Raw genomic sequence first — 23,947 nt, 5'->3', positions numbered from 1 at the left:
CTTCCACTAGACAAACCGCCGATCTCTCTCAATAAAGAACATTAATCACCAAAGTTATCTTCACACTTTTATTGTTGCCTGAAAATTGCTGGAGACAAGGAATGCAGCAGCAGGTACTTTTCAAATCATAATGCACTTGCAAACACTACGCCCCCCAACCTTAGTCAGCGACCTATGTTTGTTTGGTGCATCAAGATGCAAGATTCATTTACATGATTTTTAACATTTGGTCTGATTACTATATGAATGTAAATAATAAAGCATACATGAAAACTGTGACAACCTGCCTGCTATTCTCAATATTTCACTTCGAAAGTATGCAATTCTATTTGTTTAATTGGCGGTGATTTGTATAGGGTCACTGGAAAGTCCACAAGGTTGTCCCTGTCCCCCCCCCCCCCCCGAATTTTAGTGTCTCCTACGCCCCTGACCCTTTACCTTAAGATCTAAGAAGCCTGCTCGGATGGTACAATTTAAATGTGTATGCCAAATGATGGCAAGCCTACATATACCCTCAGTTTAACTAGACGTATTGATAAAGTACCATCTAATTGTTTTGACGATTTTGTTAACCCAGCATCTGGCATGAGTGCTGAAAAAATATCTAACACTGGGTGGTTATATCATGGATTTAAATCCCTATGCAAGACAGCACTACTGACCCTCAAGTACTTTCAAGCTGGGGACACAGTTGAACTAGCAGCCACAGGTCCAGCTCATTGCTGGTGGGCAGCTGAGGTTTTGCGGTTGTGCCCGTGCCAGGGCGGAAAGTGTCCAGGGCTGGCGTGGAGTTTGTCCCAAGGGGTCACCCGTGCTCCAGGGGGGCCCAGAGCGGCCGCGCGAGCCGCCCTCCTTGCTGCAGTCACTGCCTGCGCCGCTGACACCTTCTTCCGCCTCCTCGCGGGTCGCGCATGCTCAGTTCTCCGAATGCGGTGGGAGCAATAATGAGGCAGAGCTAGGACCGTGCCTGGGAAGCGGCCGGGGCAGTGCGAGCCACCCAACCCGCCTGCCATGGAGGCCGAGCCCGCAGCCGCGTCCCGCCGCCTGCAGTAGCGCCGCTCGCCTCGCACACCGCCCGCCCGCCCCGCTAGGCCCCGGGCCTGGTCTGGGACATGAGCGCCTCGCGGCTGCCGTCAGCGGCCCGTCTCGTCCCCGGCCTTGCGCTGGAACTGCCCGGGCAGCCTGGGTTGTGAAAGCCGCCGCGGGCTGTCTGCGTGCCGCGGAGGAGAGTCCTGCAGGGCCATGCACAGAGGAGGCTGCCGCGGAGAAGGATAGCCGCGGGCACCGGGAGCCGTCGCCAGCGCCGCAGCGCCCCCGGCGGGCCGTGCTCGGGGCCCAGGCCGGCGTGCGGAGGAAGAGTGACCGACCCGGGGGGCCCATGGTCTGGCCGGCCGCAGCGGGCCCCCCAGCAGAAGCAGCAGCATGCAGCCGCAGCAGCAGAGCTACGACTTCTTCAGCGAGGAGAACGGGCAGAAATGGCGGGGGCTCTTCGTACCTGCGCTCAGGAAGGTGGGTCCTTTTGTGTCTGCCTGCTGTGGCCCTCCTGCCCGGGGTGCGCAGGCTGCCCCTTGTGCAGCTGCACTGATTTCTGTAGTGCCCCTCCAGGAAGTGGACGGTCCTCCTGCCCCGCTCTAAGAGCACACGCTGCTGCCCCTTGCCCAGAGGGCACAGTATTTTATGGAAGGGCCCACTTTTTTTTTATTACAAAAGGTCAATGGATGAGAGAGGCGGGCATAGTTGGTTTCCAGTTAGCATCAATACGATTAACTGTCCCAGCCTCTCTGGCATCTCAGGAGGCATCAGCCATTTTTATTTTAAATTGAGAGATGTCACGATGGGCCTGCTGACCACTATGTAGCCCCTTATTAGATTGACATCAGCCTTCTAATTTACCTTTTATTCTTACAACATCTCTGGACAGCGTTTGTGCTCTGCTGATCTGTCCCGTAAATGAAACAATCTATATTCATTAGGGATACTGGGTCTAAAAGCGGAGTCGAACTATTGCTCCAAATGTTTCAGGCACAGTACATTTCTGAGATGCACGGGCGAAGAGTGTTTAATGCACCCTAACCGAGACAAACCCTGATATTTATCTATTGACCCAAGTTGATGTTCCATTTCTCTGTTTTGTTTGTTTAATGCCTCTTCTTATAACGATTAAAAAAGATGATGGAGATCGATGCACATCTCTGTTCACATATGCTTGTTATACATTGGGTCAAGAAAATGGAAAGTAGCAGTGGTGCTTACAAAAATAACCGTTCTGCCGCTGCAATGTAGTCACCCCATTTTCCATCATTGACACCTGGCTTACTTTTTGATCAGCAGATCCCTTCTCCTACCAAATCGATTATGCTCTAGCAAACATCTTCAGTTTTGTATACTAGACATGAATTTAAAGTTTTCACGAGCAACAGATATTGCAGAAAGTACCATGTTTGTGAGGTTTATAGAGCGTATAGCTGCACGAGGGCTTCCCAGCTCTATGGAGCAGGAGTGAGCATGATCTGGGGCTCAACCTGGGAATAGCCAGGTTTTCAGTTTCTTTCTGAAGGCAATCTCGTCAATGATGAGTCTTAAATCTGCAGGCATAGAGTTCCATAGTTTCGGTAACAAGTGTGTAAATGATCTTCCTCCCCATCTGGATCTCCTAATCCTGGTGGGCTTGGCCAGGTGCTCTGAGGAGGATCTTGGGGCTCTTTCTGGTGTATAGGGTGTGACCAGGGTCCTTAGGAAGGTTGGTCCCTTTCCATTTAGGGCCCTCTGTACCATGCACAGCGTTTTAAACTTGATACTGGCCTGCACTGGCAGCCAGTGGAGTGATTTCAGAGCCCTTCACGCTGATTCGTGTCTTGGTGTGTTTCTAAGTAATCTGACTTCCGCATTTTGTACCACCTGTAGTCTATTCAGCACGTATTTGGGTTAACCCAGGAAGAGAGAGTTTCCGTAGTCGAGGCGCAAGACCACTAGCGTCTGTACCATGGTTCTCTGGGCCTCCTCTGGGATGAGGTCCATGATTTTTCGGAGCATCCTCAAGATTCCAAAACAGGCGGCTGCTAATTTTCTGGCTTGGGACTCCATTGTGAGGTTGCAGTTTAGCCACACTCCTAGGTTTTTCATGGAGTTCTTATGCTCGGGTGGTGTCCTAGTTCTTTTGGCCACTTCATAGTGATTTGTTGTGTTAAACTTGTTGCCTATGAACATTATTTCTGTTTTGTGCCCGTTGAGTTTTAACCTGTTGCGTGTCATCCATCTGGCTTCTGTTTCCATGCAGGGAGACCCTGAGTTGTGTTTAGAGTCAGGGTCCTCTGTTACTGAGACTACCAGTTGGGTGTCATCTGCATATGTTATGATTGACAACCCAAATTCCCGGACACATTTGGCCAGAGGTTGCAGGTACAGTTTGAACAGTGTGGGGCTGAGGGAGGAGCCCTGTGGCACCCCACACGTGACCTTGAAGTTGTCTGAGAAGTGTCCTCCTTCTGTGATTTGATCTGTCCTTCAGGAATGACACTATCCCCCTTAACGCGTGGCCTTGGATCCCTGCTCTCTCTAACCTGAGAGAGAATGTCTCGAGATCCACCATGTCGAATGCTGCGCTCAGGTCGAGCAGCTGGATGGCGGCAGCACCCCCTTGGTCAAGGATTCTCTTCAGTTTTTCTGTGACAAGCAGTAGGGCTGATTTGGTGCTGTGTGCTGGTCTGAAGCCCATTTGGGTCTGGTGAAGAATCCCATTCTCCTCTAGGAGCTGGGACAGCGTGTGGTTAACATGTTTTTCAGCCATCTTTCCTAAAATGGGAAGGAGTGATAGGGGGCGGAAATTCCCTAGATCTTTTGGGTTGAAGTGTGGCTTTCTGAGCAAAGGGCGAACTATGGCATGTTTCCAGGATTTCAGCACTATCCCCTGTCTGAGGCAAAAGTTGAGTAACTCTGTGGCTGTTATCGGGATGGTATCGCCCCTCGTAATAAGATGTGGGGGGTAATGGGATCTAATGGGGACCCTGATTTAATGCCTGTAAGATCTTGGTTGTATTGTCTTTGGTCATTTTCTTGAAATGCCTTTAGTTTGGGTCTCGCTGTGGGCTCAGCAACTGACTTGTTTCCTTGAGGGTCTGGGTTGTACTCATTCTCTATCATGGAATTATAAATGTTTTCGAAATTGTTTTTGAAAAAAGCTGCCAGTTCGTTGCATCTCTCCTTATAGGAGGAGTTTGGGGAGGCCTCTGGATCTATTAATGTGAGGGAGTTCACCACCTTAAAAAGTTATCTGAAAGAGATGGTGGCAGCCTTTATTTTATCCTGGAAGTATTTGGCTTGAGCTATCTTGATCTCATTATGCCTTTTAAAATGTGGCAACCCTATTTATAAAAAATCTAACAAGTTCATCTTCTGCAATGTGCCTTGACGCCAGATAATTTGAGCTTGCAAAGAGCTACGGACAACTTTCTAGCATTTAAAAGGATGCTTGCATTTTAAAACATAATCTCAAGACTGGCCTTGTTCATGTTTTCCCAAGAGCAGTCCCTTTCGCTGTAGATCTGATCGGTTTGAGCAATCCAAAGTTTCACAAGCCACGGATATTGTTGGCACGTTTCCTTCAGTTGGCATCCAGACGTACAAGATTTTCTTCATGGTCCCCTCTGTCAAAAAACAAGAATTATGTCACCTAATCATTTGGAAAAACCGCTTGTCTTTCGTTTGGGCCCAGATAGCCTCTCGTCATCAAGCATAGTCGCTGCGTTGGATTGCAGAATTTGCACATGGTATGTGTTTTTAGGTCTCGCCTGTCGATGCGCATGCGCATCGAGCTTGCGAGACTATGGGGGCTTATCCACTCTTTATCCAACTTGCAAGGAATCGTGGCGATTCCTTGCAGTGCACGAGAAATTGAAGCTCAATGCGCATGCGCAATGAGCTTCAAAGCGCGTGCACAAGCCCCCAGCCGCCTGCATTGCCTGCTCTCTCTGTCACAGCCTCCCCCAGCTCCGCCTCCTCACTTTTTGATTGCACGGCCGTTAGGCCGTGCCTCCCCTACTCTACTCCCCCCTCCTTCTCCACTCCCCCTCACGAGTGTCACGACGCACCTCCGGATCCGCCCCCTCCCCATTTTCTCTGCCTGCCATGTCGCGTCGCATTTCTCCTCCCCCTCCCCCCAGCCGCCTGCCTTGCCTACTCTCCCGCCCCCTCACTTCTTGATTGCACGGCCGCTAGGCCGTGCCTCCCCTACTCTCCTCCTCCTACTCTCCTCCCCCCTCCCCTTATCTGGCCTTCCCTCCGTCTGTTCCCTCTCCCCGCTCCGCCCCCTCCCCTGCCCGCAGTCTGTTCGAGACAAGACGAGAATTGAATTCCCTCTCAATAGGAAAGGAGGGAAAGAAAGACAGCGCGGGTCCCGCCTTCTGCAGCCACCTTCTTTGGGGGTCCGGGACTCCGGGTGCTTGTTTTATGAATGAAGTGGATGCAAGTGGTGCAGGCGCTTTTTTTTTTATTTTTTACTTGGATTTTAGAACAGCCCGCGGCGGTTTGCAGTGAGCTTTTAACAACACGTCGCCCACACACCAAATTGAGGGAAATCAAAATAAAAACGTCTTGGGGATGTTTCTTGAGTCGTGAACGGAGTCGGCCTATTTTTAGAAAATGCGCTAAGCACATAATTGGGTTGTGGCCTACAAAGGAATGGCGCCACCTTTCACGTATTGGTGGCCTCTGCTCAAATAGCAGCGGGTGTTTTTGTGGCTGTTTGTGTTATGTCTTTGAGTTGTATGGCCTTGTGTGTGTTTCTACGGGTGGAGTCTAGCTATGTGTATGACGCGTCGCATTTCTCCTCCCCCCTCCCCCCAGCCGCCTGCCTTGCCTACTCTCCCGCCCCCTCACTTCTTGATTGCACGGCCGCTAGGCCGTGCCTCCCCTACTCTCCTCCTCCTACTCTCCTCCCCCCTCCCCTTATCTGGCCTTCCCTCCGTCTGTTCCCTCTCCGCCCCCTCCCCTGCCCGCAGTCTGTTCGAGACAAGACGAGAATTGAATTCCCTCTCAATAGGAAAGGAGGGAAAGAAAGACAGCGCGGGTCCCGCCTTCTGCAGCCACCTTCTTTGGGGGTCCGGGACTCCGGGTGCTTGTTTTATGAATGAAGTGGATGCAAGTGGTGCAGGCGCTTTTTTTTTTATTTTTTTACTTGGATTTTAGAACAGCCCGCGGCGGTTTGCAGTGAGCTTTTAACAACACGTCGCCCACACACCAAATTGAGGGAAATCAAAATAAAAACGTCTTGGGGATGTTTCTTGAGTCGTGAACGGAGTCGGCCTATTTTTAGAAAATGCGCTAAGCACATAATTGGGTTGTGGCCTACAAAGGAATGGCGCCACCTTTCACGTATTGGTGGCCTCTGCTCAAATAGCAGCGGGTGTTTTTGTGGCTGTTTGTGTTATGTCTTTGAGTTGTATGGCCTTGTGTGTGTTTCTACGGGTGGAGTCTAGCTATGTGTATGACTATCTGGCACGGTGTTATTCAGCTGTACAACGATGTGGTGCACAAGTGTATGGCTGTTTCTGGGTTGATGTGTGTGTTTTGAATTCCAGGTAACGTGTAGCTACAAATACTTTATGCAAATACAACTTCATGCCAGTTGCTGGGCTCTGAGACAGAGAAGAGTAAGTCACGAGACAGTGCATCTGTTTTCGTAAACACTCATCGAGCCTGGGAAAACTGAATCTCTCCAGGGCAAATCATGCGGCTTTTGGCAAACGAGTTCGATGTGAGGTGACAGTCACCTTCACCACTATCCCGCCAAGAAATGTTAAATGGACTTAACAATTTGTTTCATAAACAAATTGATTTGTGACCAAAAAAACAAGTCGTTTCATGAAAAACTGGATTTGGAACAAAAACATCACATGCAGCGATGCGATCCAATCTTCTTTGCTGTTAGGTTCAGGGTAGCAGATTTCGTACCGCCCTGCCTGTTTGCATATGTCTTGGCTACCATGTTGTCTGCCCCTGCTTCCAGTATGCACACCCCGAGCACGTCCTCGAAACACATTTCCATTGCATCCAGTGCAATAGGTCTCGGAGCATTTGAGTTAGAGCTTTTAGAAATGTTTATGGCTTTTTTTTTTGTAATTCTTTGGCATTGGCTACAGGAAACAAAAATGCTAAAGATTTACAAAAAAAACCCATAAACAATTCTAAAAGCACTAACTCTAATGCTGCGAGACCTATTGCATTTCCAATGCTTGTTTTTGTTGTTGTTGTTTTTTTTTACAGAGTGGGCAGTTAATCTGGCATAGAGATTGCAATTTGAATATTTCTAAAGGGAGAGAGGGTCAGGCCAGGTACAGTATGAAAAGTCGCAAAAGATCTGTTCATGGAGATAGTGGAGAAGAGGAGGGAAATGTGATGAAAGGTGAAGTGAGATTGTATCAAAGAAGAGTGAACAGACTTAAGTAATGACAGACCTAATCGTTTGCAAATGCCCTGGGATGAGGTCAGAGATAAGGAAGGTAGCAATGGTGCCTGAAGATTGCAAGGAATGTCTTTGCTCAATATGATATATAAATAATGAAAGTGATCTGTGATTGTCGTTCAAGGAAAGCGACATTTGGATCTTTATAACCAACATTAGATTACAGTGCAGCAGGAATTGGTTCCAAGTCTTCCCTTCTCATCTTCCGAAAAAGCCGAGAGACCCGATGATAAAAAAAAAAAAAATGCAAGACCAGGGAAAGATTACTTTGAAGTTAAAGTGTTGCCACTCGGTGAAGCATCTACAGTTGCCAGCTATTGTAAGAAAACATAATTCTAGAACTGCAACTTGGCATTCAAGCAGAATTGAATATGTCTGAAAACAATCATCTGTTTTTCTAATTGGTGGCCTGGTGTCACAGTGCAGACCTAGTTATAAAACGGGCGTTTTGTGGTCAAAGCTAGGTCACTGCTAGGAGCGTCCTTCGAGAAATTTAACAGACCGAAATTTCTCAATAGTTTTCAATGAGGTTAATCCAGGCAACTTGAAACTCTTTACACATATAGAGGTAAGTGAGATGAATAACTTTCAACATATCTGGAATTCAGTGTGCAGGAGTACTATTTGACATACCCAAAGCAAACGCTATCACGACATATACAATGCCACATGCTGCACTGATTTCCAGTAAAAATAAATTTATGGAAAGTTGAAGTCTCTAACCGAGATAAATTAAAGCTCCAAATTGAAAGGAGCACGTTTCAAATACAACAGCGAACCTTTCGTAATTGGATCTCAAGAATCATAAAGAAGAACCCTAATAACGAGCCTGTTACTTGAAAGTAAATTACAGTAATTCTAGATGACTTGCCAACGCTTTGTATTGGCACTTACGCACAGCATTGTGGACTAAAAATGTCCTTGTTGTTGGAAAGTGTACAGAGCCGAGGAACTGAAATTGTAACATAACGAACATAAACTGAGATCTAGATTGAAGAGATGAGAAAGCTTGCTGCAGAGCAGTAAGTTATTCTGAGCACTAAAAGAAGGGGGAGGCCAGTTATGAAAATAAGGGAAATTTTACAAAAGTGTGTTTTACTAGATCAAATGGTAAACATTCTCACTGCTGTATCTTATCAAATTATATCTCTTGACAATTGCAGCCTTACTCCACAGAATTGATGCATCTTGATAAAATACGAATGAATGTTGTAAAAGGTACCGTGCAGATGGCTGCACTAAGAAATACTTTTTGTTTTTTAAAATATGGAAGTCATAAAGATAATTCTAGTATCGCCATTTATTCGTGCCAAGGCACCATTCTGATGATTATTGAAGTGGTTCATATCTCTGATGCTGCTGTCTATTGAATATGGATACATATTTAAAATGTGCTTGTGAATTCAGGAATAGTAATTTTTCAAATACTAAAAATTAAACATTCTTTTAAATGCTTATCAAACTACTTTGTTATGCCGAAAACTCTTAAATAATCTGTAAAGCAGTAGTTACGCTTCAAAAACTTAATTGGAGTTCAGTTTTACAAAAGCTGCAATACTTTACAACTAGCTTCTCCATTAAGGGTAAGATTAATCTCAAAAGCATCTTTAGCAACCCCCCTCTCATCTTAAATCTATAGTTAAGCATCATAATAATCACTGTATCTAAATTGCTTAGCTGATTTACAGATATGTCTAGGTTGTCCGTCCAAGTGGAGCCATCAACAGAGGACAATGTACTGATGCATTTTCTATAAATCAGTTGCATGACAGATGTTCGTTTGCTGGATCCAGTTTCAGGCATACCCAGTCTTCATAATCTGTCTAAAAATCAGAATTCCGTGCCATAGACGTATTTGTATGATTGCACGTGTGGCTTGAGAATAATTATGGTCAAAGCAGACGTAATGTAAATTATACCAGAAAAAGTTAAAATAGAAAAACAATTACCTTGCTAACTGAATTAATTTGTCTATCTGTTATGTTGTGTTATGTTAGGAGGACTTCTATAGCGCGCAGCTGCCCCAGCAAAGGGGCGTCCCGGCGCTTTAAGACAGGCAGAAGAAACACAACACCACATAGACATCAGAGAGACCGAAGAAGACAAAAACTAAGATGCAGGAGGGAACAGGAAGGTTTTGATAGCCCTCCTAAAATCAAGCAAGTCATCAAGGGCACGAATATGGAATGGAAGTGAATTCCAGAGTTTAGCAGCTAAAACGCAGAAGGATCGCCCACCTGCTCTGCAAAGCTTAAACCGAGGAACACCATCCAGATTTTGGCCAAGGGACCTCAGAGATCGAGAAGGAACATAAGGGGGTAAGAAGATTCTCAAGGATCTGAGGGGAGGACAATTTGAGAATCTTAAAGGAAAGACATAAGGTCTTAAAGTCAATCCTTTGCGCCACCGGTAACCAGTGGAGTGCACGAATAGTTCTTTTAACAGAGCAGAACCTCGGTAGGCCTACCAAGGCCCTAGCCGCCGCATTCTGTGTACGCTGTAACCGGGCGATTTCCGCCTGATTGGCCCCTAACAGGAGCGAACTGGCGTAGTCAAGTCGGGATAGAATGGTTGCCTGAATAATCAGCTGCCTAGAGGGGGCATCAAAGAATTTTAAAATGGGCCTCAATCCACGTAGAATCCCGAAGCAGGTGGCTGGAACCCTTTTTTGTATGGCCAGAGAAACTAAGGGCTGAGTCTAGCCAGACACCTAAGTTTTTGACCTCAGGTGCCGGGATAGGGGTAGCACCTAACTCTGGAGGCCACCAATTATCAACCCAGAGATTGCTCTGCTTGCCCACGATCAGGACCTCTGTTTTCTTGGCATTGAGCTGAAGACAGTTGGCTGTCATCCAGCCAGCCACTGTATCTGTAGCTTTCTAGAGAAGGAAACGTATTCTGTTTGTAGAAACCATACCTGATATCAATCAATCAGGGAATTGTGAAGCGCGCTACTCAACTGCGAGGGCCTCAAGGCGCTGGGGTATGCTGCTCCGAGTCAGCTGAAGAGCGATGTCTTTAGGCTCTTCCTGAAGGTGTGCAGGGCGGGGGGGGGGGCGCGTCTGATGTTGATTGGGAGTTCATTCCATGTCTGTGCCACGATGTAGGAAAAGGCCCTTCCTCCCGCTCTGGCAAAATGGATGCACAGGTTTTCTGCGAGTGCATGGTCAGCGGAGCGGAGGTTTCTCTTGGGTACGTGGAAGGAGACTCTTTTGTTGAGGTATTGGGGTCCGGTGTTGTGGAGGGATTTGTAGGCGTGGATGAGTAGCATCTGTAGTAGTATCAATTTAACCATGTCAGGCATTACTACACCCATACATATTTTGAAAACGTTTGCTAAACTGTGCAAAGTGGACTCCCAAATTCCACCATTTTGGAGAGTTGCGTCTAAGTTTTGCTCAGAAGAACCTGGAGCTACTTTTTCTCGGAGTTACATTTTACGCTTTTACTGGCTGTCTAAGTGACTAGGGTATGGCGGGAAGGATTAAATACATGTTGAAGCTTTTAGGATAACCACATTAACACTTATTCTAGGCAACCACATTAATACAAATTCTGGGTAACCAAATGAACGCAAATTGTAAATATCTGGAATCAAAATAATCTATACCCTAATTTTTTGTTGTTTGGCAAGAAAATGTGAGAAATATTGTATGTAATATCCTCAATATATGTTTGCTTATAGTTGGTAATGGTAGCAAAACTTAGCACATGGAGGTGTGGGACTGTGCTATTATTTCCAAACTCGAATCTGGGTGGATTTGAATGTATCATTGGATACATGCTCCTTTACACCATGTCACCATTGACAGATGACAATACCTTATTGGATATATACGATTGGCTGCTATGATTTTTTTGATAATTATTTTTATGAAAATAAAACAGAAGTATACCATTTTTGTTTACTTTGATGTATCTGCATAATGTTGTAGCTTGCCTGAACCGGTTTCCACAAGATATTTGCTTAGCTCTCTTGAGGATGTTGAAGTGGCACGTGGGCTTTTTCTTTAGGCCCTGAGCTTTTGAAATGTAACTTGTTTGTCTACACTTAAAATGGAGACCATTTATTATGCACGGAATTACTCGAGCACATATGTACAGTGACGCCTGCATTTTTTTCTTGTACACAAGGATGAAACTCTCTTTATAGCTCTGGCCTCGTGTATGGTTAGTTTTCCTGCCAAATAGCGCATATTTTTAGAGGTATGTTAAATAGGAAAAGAAGGCTCCTGCGAGGACCCTGACGTGGAGTCATATATACTCACATTGTTCGGTGTGCACTACGTATCCTCTAGAACCACTGTAATTTGGCAGCATGTAGAGGTTATGTCTACTGAATTGGAAGCCTTATGCACAGCCGCGTAGCTAGGGGGGGGGAGGGGGGGCGGTCCGCCCCAGGCGGCACCTTATCTGAGGCGGCAGAGCAGAGGCGGCGGGCCGGCACTCTCACTGACTGAGTGGAGAGCCGAGGCCCGGCCCGTTGCGGCAGCGGAGGCCTGCTTCAGTGACCTGCTGTGTGTGCCTGTGACTAGGGAGGCCGCGGCGCCGCGGTGCTCAGCTCTGCTTGCCTGCCTTAAGTTTACGCTGATTACACGCACCGCATACATGTCAATCATGACAGTTACCCAGAGGCACAGGCACTGCACTTCCAATTGAGACAGGGCGGCAGGCCCCACCAGGGTTGCCTGCCCTGGGGCCCTGCTGCAGGCAGCTGCCCTGTTGCTTCCTAGTGCTACAGTAGTACTGTAGAGGAGTACAGTACAGTACAGTACTGGGCTGTGGCGGTGCCGGTGGTTGGCTGCGGGCACCGGGCGGCACTCTCTCTACTCTGCGCGACTGGAAGCCTCTGCTGCCTGCTGCCATCAAGGCTCCTATCAGAGGTCAGGTCGTCACGCACAACAGCAACTACTATAATTGAGGTGAGCATCTACAATACAAAGTGTGTCCTGCCTGTCCCTCCTAAATATGAAACCCTAGCTACAGATACCTTAATTCTTTGGCACAAGACAAATTGGGACAATTGTTTGCATGGATAATCAGAGGCGTATTTCCTAATCCCAGTAAATACTGTGTGGTCTGGTTTGTTGCAAAAGCAGATGGAGGACTGAAAGTGTTGATACCTGTCCTTCTTCTATGACCTCCCTGCCCGCAGGCGTCTGACGTCGTCACACGGACGTGTTTGCTAGGGACCAGGGTTGCCAATCAGATTTCACTGAAACTCTATTAAGGACAGAACCGAGAAGTGTAAAATGTCAGAAAGCCCTTGAAGCGATCAAAAGTCCCGAATTTGACTGAACCTGGTCATCCTTCATGAGTCTGAAGGACAACTTTGAAGGCTGACTTTGATTCTGGGGAACAGGGTTCGAGTCTCGGCAGAGGCCCTCAAACATCCTGTGATTCTGGGCAAATCACTTAATCTCCCATTGCCTGAAAAATTAGTGCGTCCGTCCGTTGTGCAATTGATGCTCGTAAAGCGCTTTGATTCCTTCGGGTCGAGTTCACGCTATATAAAACTGCAAAAAATATAGATATATATATATATTGAATATTTGATATGGATGTGGCCGCGCACTTAACGCCCGCTTTTAGAGGCTTACTCGGAGAACTTATTCAGAACTAGAATATTCAATTCAAGACCTCAGCACTGGATATTCAACTTGTAACATTATTGCAAGCTTGTCTGTCACAAAATGGACGGTGTTGGGCCATTATTTTTGCTGAAAGCCTTTTAAAACAACGGCCTCATATCCTGTGGCAAATGGCTTGATGGTGATTTCTTGACAATTCTTTAGGCTTCAGACAACGCCAAGACAGTTGATTTTATTTACTGCTTAGTTTGTGGTAGTGATTGAAGGTGGTGGGCCTCAGCACTCATTGTTGAAGACAAACGTTTTTTTCATCGTCAAATTTTCACCCCGAGCAAGAGGGAGAAAGGGAGAAAAGAGGAAGAGGAAACAATCACGAAAAGAGTGACTGACAACAGGAGAAAGCAGGAACAAAAGGAATCTGCAAAGGTGACATAAAGAGAACTGAAGTTGAGGGTGGTGGCAGGCAGGGGCAAGTTGTGCTTAATCTGAACCAGTGGGTAGAATTGGGGCCCACCCACAACCATTTTTGGGGACTGGCACATATTTCTCCTTATTACACTTTAGCCCAGAGCAAGACAGAGGAAAACACAAAAGGGTGAAAGAATTAGGAGGAGCAGGATGGTAAAACAATTACAATGGGAGAGAGCATTGATGAAAAAGAACCTGCGAGAGTGATATAAAGGGGGAGGGAGTACCTGGTGATAGATGAAAAAGGCATGAGGTGGAATCAAGACTAGCCAGCTAAAGTATTTGACATCCGAAATTCCTCAGCGCCAGCAGAGAGCATCTGAGAAAAACGTTGGGTCACTGCACTAAACAGCTCTCTTCATGGACACCTCACTTCCTCGGCGCTATTAAAGGGGACGTCAGATATAGAGAACACCTCCCCAGCCCCCTCCAGAGTACTACAGTCTGGGAAGGCAGGTTGGGGTATCTCCTCATTTTTTATTTTTTTTGAGGCAGCAGCCGCAACACTACAAAATAGTTGTACACCCATCCAAACTGCTTGAAATGGTTTGCATTTGTGCTACAAAATGATATCTTGCTTTGTGGGCACAGCCAGAGGGGGGGGGTGGGGGGGCTGATTCTTCAAGCAAAAGGCAGAGTGGAACTCCAGGGGCTCTAAGAAGGGGTGAAAAACATCAAAGCCTCATTAACAAGTAAAAGGTCTTTTAAAGACCTGTGTAGTACTCGGGTGCTGCTGTGTGTGTGCCCGGGAAGCTATCTCATCCCGGGCTGCCACACACAACGGGGGGAGGCTGAAGCCCTTTGAGTCCAATGGGCGTTGAGCGCCTGAGCACAGCTGAGTTCTAACAATTGAACCACGTCTCGCAACCATTCCGATTTTGAGAGGAGTAAACATCTCAATGCCCATTAGATTCCCCATGTTACACTAATGTTCCGATTTGTTACCTTTGCCTCAAATTGTAAAGCGCTCTGATTTCACGCTATATAAAACTTTATAAATTACTAAATGTAACTTTCATGATCGAGCTAACTGTTAGCAGCAATACTACGTGTCTCTCCTCGGAGACTCTGACATCTTTCAAGTGCTCACCGTCCTTTTTCCTTCCCCAGTAGCCGCCCCCCAATTCCCCTCCCCCCCCCCCCGCTCCCCCCCCCAGGGGCGGCACTCTGAAGGGTAGCCCCGGGCGCCACAAGCTCTAGCTACGCCCCTGCTTATGCATGGCCCCTTATACGCGTGTGTGTGTGTGTGTGTGTGTCTGTGTCTGTAATGTGATAGTATGCCTTTGGCCTGTGATGACAGTGCTGAGCACTTTTTTATTAAACGCCTTCTGGCTTCATGTGGCGGTGTTTTTCTTAACCTGAGCCAACACCTTTTTAATTTCATAATTGGCACCCTCTAGGTATTGTACGCCATCTTTTAAAACCTCTAACTGGCTGACAAAAAAGCCATGTGTTTTCTATCGGGTTTGTTTAGGTGCTCGGCCACAACAGGCACACTCAGAATCCGCTTCTAGCTTTTCGCGAACATTGGTTTGACTGATTCTGCAGTTGAGGAAGAAGCAATTGGCTGATGGAAATGCTGTCTACGATTTGTGAGAGCTCTCGTTTCCTCAAGAGTTATTTCGTTCTGATACTCTTTCCATTTCAAAGCATGGCCGATTTAATGTTCCATCTCTCTAGCAGCAAGCGCACATAGCTAGCACGCCACCTTACTTGGCCTCAACCTAACAACTAATTTGGGCTTAAATTCTTGTTACAAATGCTCACTCCTTTTACGCCTCTTAAGACTATGCATTCTGGCTTTCCATACAGGGTTGTAGAAAACAAGTAAGTGGAGACTTCAGGAAGGTACTTTGTCTGTAAATAAAATCCTCTAGTTCCTATTGTTGCCATGTGAAATGTTTATGGAATCATTCTTGTTATATCACAGCTGTAATAATTCTCTCTGACATTATGCCAGGGCTCATAATAGGTCAGGAATTGGATGCTAACAAGGCCACGATAATAACACCTTTCTGATTACACTGGACGCTGTACATACCAGGTCTTGTTTCAGCTATAACCTTACAGAACGCACAAGCTTTCGTTTGGCAAAAATACCCTATTACCAGATTACAGTAAGGTTAGAGTCCGGCCATTGTTTACCATTGGTTGGCTTTTCTGTCACTCATTTGTTTCTTTTTTATTTGTTAGCTTGTGTGGGCTTTTATTAATCTCCTTTTACATTTCTTGTGTTTGTTCCTCCCCTGGCGCATAGGTGCATTACTTCTATTCTTCAACTGCTTACTTTTCAAGCAGAATTTTTTCTTTGCGGTTAAGCACTCCATGAGAGTAGCGGTAAGAAGGTTAGCCCCACACATGGAGTTGCAAATTTGGCACTGATACTTGCTAAACGGACAATCACCATGAGATGGAAGGCCGCAAAAGTACTGACAGTGTTAGACTGGTACAATGAAGTGGTTAGATGGGGTAAAGCAGAGAGTGCAGAATTAAAGCGGGAGGAACATAGGGATTGCAAAAGAAACCTGTTTCAATGGAATGGAATGTGATGTTGGAGTAATTTATAGCAACAGAGGTACGGGCATCATAGACTGGGTAATGTTAGTTTCTTTATGCTGTCAGTCAACAGACAGAATCGAAGGGTGGATACCAGAGCTGTTTACTATAGAATGTTTCTGGAATTATTTGCTGGACTTGTGTCGCTAAGTACACATATAAGTATGGTTATGGTGACTGACAAACACATGTAGGAATGAAGAGCTGAGTCTGTGGGATAGGAGGTGGGGTGGGGTATAGTTGATTTGTGATTGGATAAGGAGGAGGGCTGGGTGGTTTAATTCATTATAATATTTACTGCATATTATATGTATGGCACAAACGATATAGTGGACATTGTAACACACTGAAAGTATAACCGTTAATTTTTATATTGCTGGTAGCTTACAGTTATTGGTGTAATTGCTGATTTTTATATTGTTCCGATGTGTGGAATGTCCAGGTGGATTCGATATGATGTAAATCAGTGATTAAGGACGTTGTAATGTCAAGAAAACTAATCAAAGGTTTTTTTAAAAAAAGCACTCCATGAGAGTGCATGTGTTTTACAGCTGCCTCACTGATGTACTTCCTTTCCCCAGCCACAGTCCGTCTGGCTATCTGTTGCCTCTGTACCTCTCTTCTCTCCCCTTCATGTTGCGCTAGCCTTTGTACTTCTGTGCTTCGCTTTGCTTTCTTGCCCATGTGCTTCTCCATGCCCACTCCATTTTTTAGGTCGGGGGACCTATAAGCTGCGCAAAGCGCAGCTTCCGGTCCGGAGATCTTATGTTTTGGAGTAGGGCAGTTTAAACCCGCCTCTCAGCTCCGTTCGCTTCCATTGGCTGGCTTCCCAAACGGAGGCCAGCCTTTGGAAGAGAAGGGAGTCACTCCAAACAAGCCCCGTCTCTTTCGGATTCGGGGGCGTAAGTTTTGCTGTTCTTTAGCTCGTGACATTGTCTGTCACTCAGGACAGCAAAACACGCCCCCGATTCCGAAAAATTCGGAAGCTTGCGGCCGCCATTTTTTTTTTGGGGGGTTGTTCTCTTCGGTTGGCAATGCAAGGGGCGGTGTCGGAGAGCAAGTAGAGGACAGGCCTGTAATCTGTTTTTATTGAAAAGTTCATGTTTTGCCATGTTCTGCAGGATAGGTTTGCGACGTGGGCGGAGGCTGGGGCAGTGCAGCGCTCGAAGGGTGGGCCTTTTCTCTTTCTTTCAGTGGGTTTGCGGCCGCCATTGTTGCCCGGAACAGCCTCGTTTCTTTATCCCTCTACTAATTTTCTCGGCGGAGGCTGCAGTTTCCTTCCTCCTCTCGTTGCCCTGCAGCATGGGAGACAAGAAGAGCCCTACCAGGTGAGATGGCTGCGCACAATGCAGCCTGGGCAGAGGGGCGGACATGGCGGACACGGGGGCAGTTGCAGAGCAGTATCCCGGCCCGGTGAACGCCACCGCTTTCCTCCCTCCCAGGAGCACGGGTGTTTGATGCACCGGGCCATCGCTTCCCTCCCTCCCAGGAGCACGGGTGTCTGATGCACCGGGCCATCGCTTCCCTCCCTCCCAGGAGCACAGGTGTCTGATGTTTCTCCCGCAGGCCAAAGCGGCAACAGAAACCGTCCTCGGACGAGGGCTACTGGGACTGCAGCGTCTGCACCTTCCGCAACGGCCTTCAAGTGCATGATGTGCGATGTCAGGAAGGGCACGTCCACACGGTGAGTGAGGGCCGTGGAGGGGAGCTCTGATGCTGCGCGCTGCGCGCACACCAACACAGCACCAGGCTGGCATCTGTCCCTCTGCCAGGGGCAGGTTGAAGCCCTCAGTAAGCGCCCCCACTCAACCGCGAAGGAGGGAGCAAGAAGAGTTATGTGGCGAGGGCATTCGGGGAAAAGGAGACCTGATTTCGAAATTGGGGGATGTTTGGTTCATGACATCGAGGAATCAGGGCAGGGAGAGCATTGGAAGTCACAGTACTCTGAGATCCACGGTGTCATTATTCCTTTGCCAGTATCTGGGCTGATCATTTCATATTCGTCATTAGCGGGATGAGCCCGCCTTCATGCATTCCTCACCATAACAACATTTACACTCTTCATGCAAACCTCTGAGCAGTTGTCAGTTAGCTTCAACTGTCGAGCAGAATTCTTCAGAAAATGCTTCCCTCAAGCCTAATGCTTTCTTAAGCTGCTGCAAAGACCCCCCAAGCAGCAGATTCTGTACGGAAGAAACTACCTCAAGAGGTGAGGCCGGGGCTGAGGGCACGCAGAGCGGAGGGCACACGGGGCAGGGTGCGCAGGGCTGAGGGCACGCAGAGCGGGGGGCACACTGGCGGGGTGCCAGGGCTGAGGGCACACAGGACAGGGTCCACAGGAAGGCCGGTGCAGCCCGTACTGTATATTGAGCCCTCACTGCGGATTTGCCAGGACAGTTTCCGTTCCCCTCCACGGGACCCTCAATGGTCACGGACCAGTATCTCTCAAGGCATCGCTTCCATGTCCGTCCCCGCTACAGCACAGCAACCGCCCACCTCCGCGGGACCGGTCTCCCCCATGGCAACGCAGCCCAGGAGCGAAGGCATGCATGGCTGGAGGACGGGAGACCGTGGGGGACATTCCTTGCTGCTAGACCCCTTAATTGCCCTCTTGGACCATAACATGCTTCCTCCCTCCTCCCCACTTAAAGAAATGCTTACTTTGCACCGTTCTCCCGATCGGTACCCACCCCCAGGAGTGCACAAAACCTTTCCCCTACATGACCGGCTTCTCGTCTCTGAGGGCATGCGCCGTGCGGGAGGAATGTCTCTGAGTGACTTCCGTGGAGTTTAGAGGGAGCTCCTCGTGAGGGGGAAGGTGTGCATCCAAAGCGGCCTGTCTGGACTTATTTATATACTTGTGCAGGATATACATATGCAGACAGATAGACAGACAGGCCTAAACCTAATCCCACAATGCTGGTAAAGAGCAGAACATTCCAAGTAGGGTTCGGTGTAGTGCCACAGCCAGGATGCATTTAAAAGTCAAATTGCGAGAGAGTGAAATCCCAATCGGCTCACTTCAGAATAGACAGCAAGATTATACATGGCATGGGTGGTGAGACTGCTTGGAGCTGGGGCAATCCAGCGTAGGTCCAGGAGGGCTGCATCCATGAAAGCTTGTCTGGATTTCTGCTTAAATATGTGCATACAACTAATCTCAGTTAACTCATTTTCATACTCATGGTTATAACGAAAAAAATAAATAGACCCGACCCAGAAAGGCATAGGCTGGGCCCTATTGTCTTCTATCTTTGAAGGTATATACTGACCCATATTGAACAAGACAGAAGACAGAAAATATTAATGAGCTGCTGCTGCAGTCATCTGGAATGTCACAAGAGCCACAACGGGTAGGGCACGCATGCACACTACTTACTAGGTGGGGCACTTCTGAAACACCTATCAAAATAGCTTCTCGTGATTTGGTGAGGAGGAATGGGGATTCCTCGGGGAAGCAGTCACGGATCCGGTCTACGTACATGCCATCTCCCCCTATTCTGAACGAAGCCTCCCTCTCCCCATTGTGTTACATTTGTCTTATGATATCCAACTTCTGAATGGGCCCACTCCCTTGCTTTTCTCCTCCCCTATACAAACTATTTTCTCTCTCTAAATGAGTTAAGATCTCCTACTATGCTACAGCTCCTTCCCTAACAGCTTTGCCTTCCGTTTCTTACAGATTTTTATATTTGGTTGCTTAGTTTGATGCCTCCTGCAGGCCATCTCATTGCCGTCATCTGCTCTCCAATTCATGGATGGAGTTTGTTGCTTTTGTGGTTTTATATTTAATACTGTGATAAAAGTTAAATTATATATCTTCTTCAGTGCTACAACTCCGCTGCCTTCTACTTTACATTCAATCCACTAGAATTTAATTACCCATATTTAATCCTTATTTACGTCTTTGTTGTGCCAGTCTCAGTTTTAGCTGGTGTCTGCTGTCTAATGCTTTGCATGGTGGATTAGTGTTTTTTCCACTTATCCAACCCTTTCCTACATTTTCCAGCACACCTGTGGTTTCTGTGAAAGAGTTGGTGATATTCCAACTTTGTCACCACCCGACCCTATCAGTTGTAAATAAGATGTGTTGATAATATCGAAATAGGACTCAGTTTACTGACCTCCGAAAAATGTACGTTTGAGTTGGTCTTGTCAGAATTTGAGCTTGCGATCTGCAGGTGGCATCTGAAAGCTTTTACCTTAGTGAGCCATTTGAGAGGAAAACAGTGTATTTATGAGGGAGGCGTGCAGTGCTTAATTTGAGCCGGTGTTTCCGAACACTTAACTGTCAGCTTCCCTGCCCCCTGGCTGTGCTTGCTCCCCTGCGTGTGCTTGCTCCCCTGCACCCTGGCTGTGCTTGCTCCCCTGCACCCTGGCTGTTCTTGCTACCCTGCCACGACTTGCTCCCCTGGCTGTGCTTGCTTCCCTGCCCCCTGGCTGTGCTTGCTCCCCTGGCTGTGCTTGCTCCCCCGCCCCCTGGTTGCCCTGCCCCCTGGCTGTGCCGGCTTCCCTGCCCCCTGGCTGTGCCGGCTTCCCTGCCCCCTGGCTGTGCTTGCTCTCCTGTGTGTCTGTGTGGCTCTGGGTGTCTTTGTGTGGCTCTGGATGTGTGTGTGTGTGTGGCTCTGGGTGTGTGTGTGGCTCTGGGTGTGTGTGTGTGGCTCTGGGTGTGTGTGTGTGGCTGTGTGTGTGTGGCTCTGGGTGTGTGTGTGTGTGGCTCTGGGTGTGTGTGTGTGTGGCTCTGTGTGTGGCTCTGTGTGTGTGTGGCTCTGTGTGTGTATGTGTGGCTCTGTGTGTGTGTGTGGCTCTGTGTGTGTGGCTCTGTGTGTGTGGCTCTGTGTGTGTGTGTGGTTCTGTGTGGGTGGCTCTGTGTGTGTGGCTCTGTGTGGGTGTAAATGCAATAGGTCATGCATTTGCGAGCTATTAAGCTATTGGCATTGTAAATGACAATGCCATTTATTTAACGATTAAGCTATTGGCAATGTAAATGACTGCCATTTATTTATGATTTAAAAAAAATAAAAAATAAATGTCATGAGCAATGCCAATAGCTCTACCTTTAATAATGCCGAGACCATTGCATTGTAAATGCTTGTCTGTCTCTTCCATTGCTTCCCCCTCCCTTCATGTTGGTTCCCCTACTTGCATTCTGTGTTGTCGCCTCCCACCTACACTCGTCCATCTACTCCCTCTGTTGTTTTCCTCCATCTGAGTTCTTTGGGATGCCCCCCCCCACTCATGCTTCAAACAAAAACTACTTTCACTGTAAAAGGTGCTTGTATCATTTTGTAAGCGTGCTCGGGTATGGTAAGCATGCCTACAAAATGCTGCTGCCTCTCTGTCATAGTACTTTGTTTTTCTTTCACTGTGCTTCGTAGCATTGATGATAGTGCACTGCATGGCTAAAAGCTATTGGCACAGCCAAGAGGTCCCTCAGTCAGTCAGTCAGTCAAAAAGGAGTTTTTATATAGACCATTAGTCCTTAAACACATAAAAGCATATCAATCTTTCATTAAAAAAGCTCAAAGATATAAACTGTATAAAATAGACATAAAATTCGTTAAAAAACCAAATTCCTTAATAATTCAGGTTTTCTAAGCTGGGTACATTTCATCATAAAATATAATGCTTAAAAAGCTCCAATTCGATAAACTCTTAAAAACTTTTTTAGTTTTGAGCATAAACCTCCAGATTGCACATGCTATATCCAGAGAGGGCATTTTGGTTAACAGGTCTACTGCGTGTGCACGATTTTTGATACTATATTTGAAAAAGATTGGACGTAAAAGCAATTGTCGTGCAACAAGGACTTTTAGATAATTTTATAGTATGTGCAAAATATCACATTTTGTGCATAGGTTGCAGGTAAGCTCCCTTCTTAGTTAGCCCCTTTGATTCCCTCATTAGCATTGCAAGGGTTAATTCAGATTCGTAACCTTAGTATTTAATTTCTAAGCCAACGGTTTGGTAGTACATCTATATATGGGAAATGTTGGTCGTTTTGCCATGAATTAATCATAAATTACTCAGTTGTTTTCCCCTCCAAATACTGTCGATCATGGTCTTGTGATATTTCTTTCCCTAATTTCCTAAGTTCCATTTTAGCTATATCAATTTGAGGATTCTGTGGGTACAATTTAACTCAGTTCCATGCAAGCCATAGCTACCATTTCCCTGACTCCCTTTGCCCACTCAGTTTACTCTGCAGTATCTCACTTTTGCACTATTGTGATACTTTTTGCTCCTCCCCGCACCCCAGGGGTTGCCAGAATCTTATTAGACAGGCGAGACCTGTGAGTTTTGCCAGTGCTTGTTGTCTCTCATCTGTGAATATTAACAGATGGTGCATATACAGAGGCACGGTTTATGAAAATCCCCTATTAAGGCTTTGCTTTCTGATCATGGCAGAGCACTTTCAGAATGCCACGAGTTCATATTATAGCAGAGTTCAGGCTATAACATTGCTCTCTTTCTTATTTTAGTTTCTGAGGAAGTGTCTTGTCAGTTACACTGGTAAATATACTTTGAAACATTTACTCGATTTCGCAGAATGTTACTGTAAATAAACTCTTATTCAGCTTTTAGCACAGTTTGTGAGCAGAACTACTCACATGGTCTGGAGGTAAACAGGAAGTGGTCATTTCAGAGCTGAAATTCCTGCGAGTTTGTGCACACCAACAAATTTATACATATTACAGATTGTTCACCAACTGCTTTCTAATGCCTTCCTACCTTGGACAATGTTGGAAATTTGCTCATGAGAAGGAAGTCAAACTTTTTCCAGGTTGGGAAAGCCGTTTCTTCATTGGAGGACCCATTAAAGAATGGGGCCTAAATTGGTTTTATATTGATTTCTGATTATTGTTCTTTAAATATTGGTGTGCATCAATCACTGCATTTCTAAAGCGTGCTACATACCCGTGAGGGTCTCAAGGCGCTGGGGTGGGGTTGGGGGGGGGAGGGGGGGCTGCTACTGATCGAAGAGCCAGATCTTGAGAAGTCTTCTAAAGGCCAGCAGGTCCTGAGTCTGTCGTAGGTTGTAGTGTAGTTCCTATTATCCCAATAGGCTCTGCGCATTGGAATAATATCTTCAATAGTATAGACGTAGGACTGTGGTTAACTAGGTCTTCTACTGACGATATTAGACTTAAAGTTATGTGTGCCAGCTAGCTCAGAGTTCACTAGAAACTTTCTCGAATAGGCAAGGAGGAGTTTAACCTCCCTGGATAGACAAGAAGGGATTTAGTTTCTGACAACCATAGAACATGACAACTTTGCTCTCCCCTAATCAAGAGTATATCTCTAGAGTCGTGTGAAAACAAAAGACAACTATTTTACTCAGTCAGTACGTGCATTCTTAGTTTCACCAGTTTGTAGAGAAATAAGAGATGGGCGTGCTTCAATAAAAAGATGTTATTTATTGATCAGTCTCTTTTCTCATACAAGAGAAATGAATCGCTATTATTGCAATACTTATAGTTAAGTAAAGTGCATACAGTAAAAACAGAATTATAAAATAATACTGTAAAAGCATTTATATGGTTTCTTAGCCATATGATACTTAAAATGGATAAAAGATATACATACATATATACATTGACTAATCGTACTCAACTGGTGCTTCTAACTACGCCTACCCCGGTGTACCTGACCTAAGCCTAATACTTGGGAGGGAGTAAGTAAGTAGCAGTTTAAATTAAGTTTGTTTTGCCAAGAATCTGACTCAAGAATCCTCTGTAAGGGGTTAGTCAGTTCAGTACCTGGGATTTAGAAGGCTGGAGGGTTGGTATCTCTGTCACAGGACTCGATATCCCAGTTACCCGCGAGGGCGGCTGGAAACGCCGGAGGCTGGATTTCTCGGCAGGAGAAAAGG

The 23,947-nt window shown here is 46.5% G+C and overlaps 1 protein-coding gene across 2 annotated transcripts in view; it reads left to right on the top strand.

The window, feature by feature from the left end:
* Window positions 1–898: 898 nt before the first annotated feature.
* SOS2 (SOS Ras/Rho guanine nucleotide exchange factor 2) overlaps window positions 899–23,947 on the top strand; it is a 358,219-nt gene continuing 335,170 nt past the window's right edge. Inside the window, exons 1-2 of one of the 2 annotated variants that reach the window (XM_078659715.1) lie at window positions 926–1,509; window positions 9,457–9,777. Coding sequence is in view for 1 of the 2 variants with exons in the window: in XM_078659714.1 (XP_078515840.1) it covers window positions 1,423–1,509 (87 nt within the window). In the remaining variant the exon portion in view is untranslated. Of the gene's footprint in view, window positions 1,510–9,456; window positions 9,778–23,947 lie in introns of both variants that reach the window. The other variant, XM_078659714.1, reaches the window with a different exon arrangement.

This window comes from Lissotriton helveticus, chromosome 9, assembly GCF_964261635.1.
Source record: "Lissotriton helveticus chromosome 9, aLisHel1.1, whole genome shotgun sequence".
Taxonomy (NCBI): domain Eukaryota; kingdom Metazoa; phylum Chordata; class Amphibia; order Caudata; family Salamandridae; genus Lissotriton; species Lissotriton helveticus.
The sequence above is the reverse complement of the archived record's forward strand: the minus strand, read 5'-3'. Positions and strand labels throughout refer to the sequence as shown.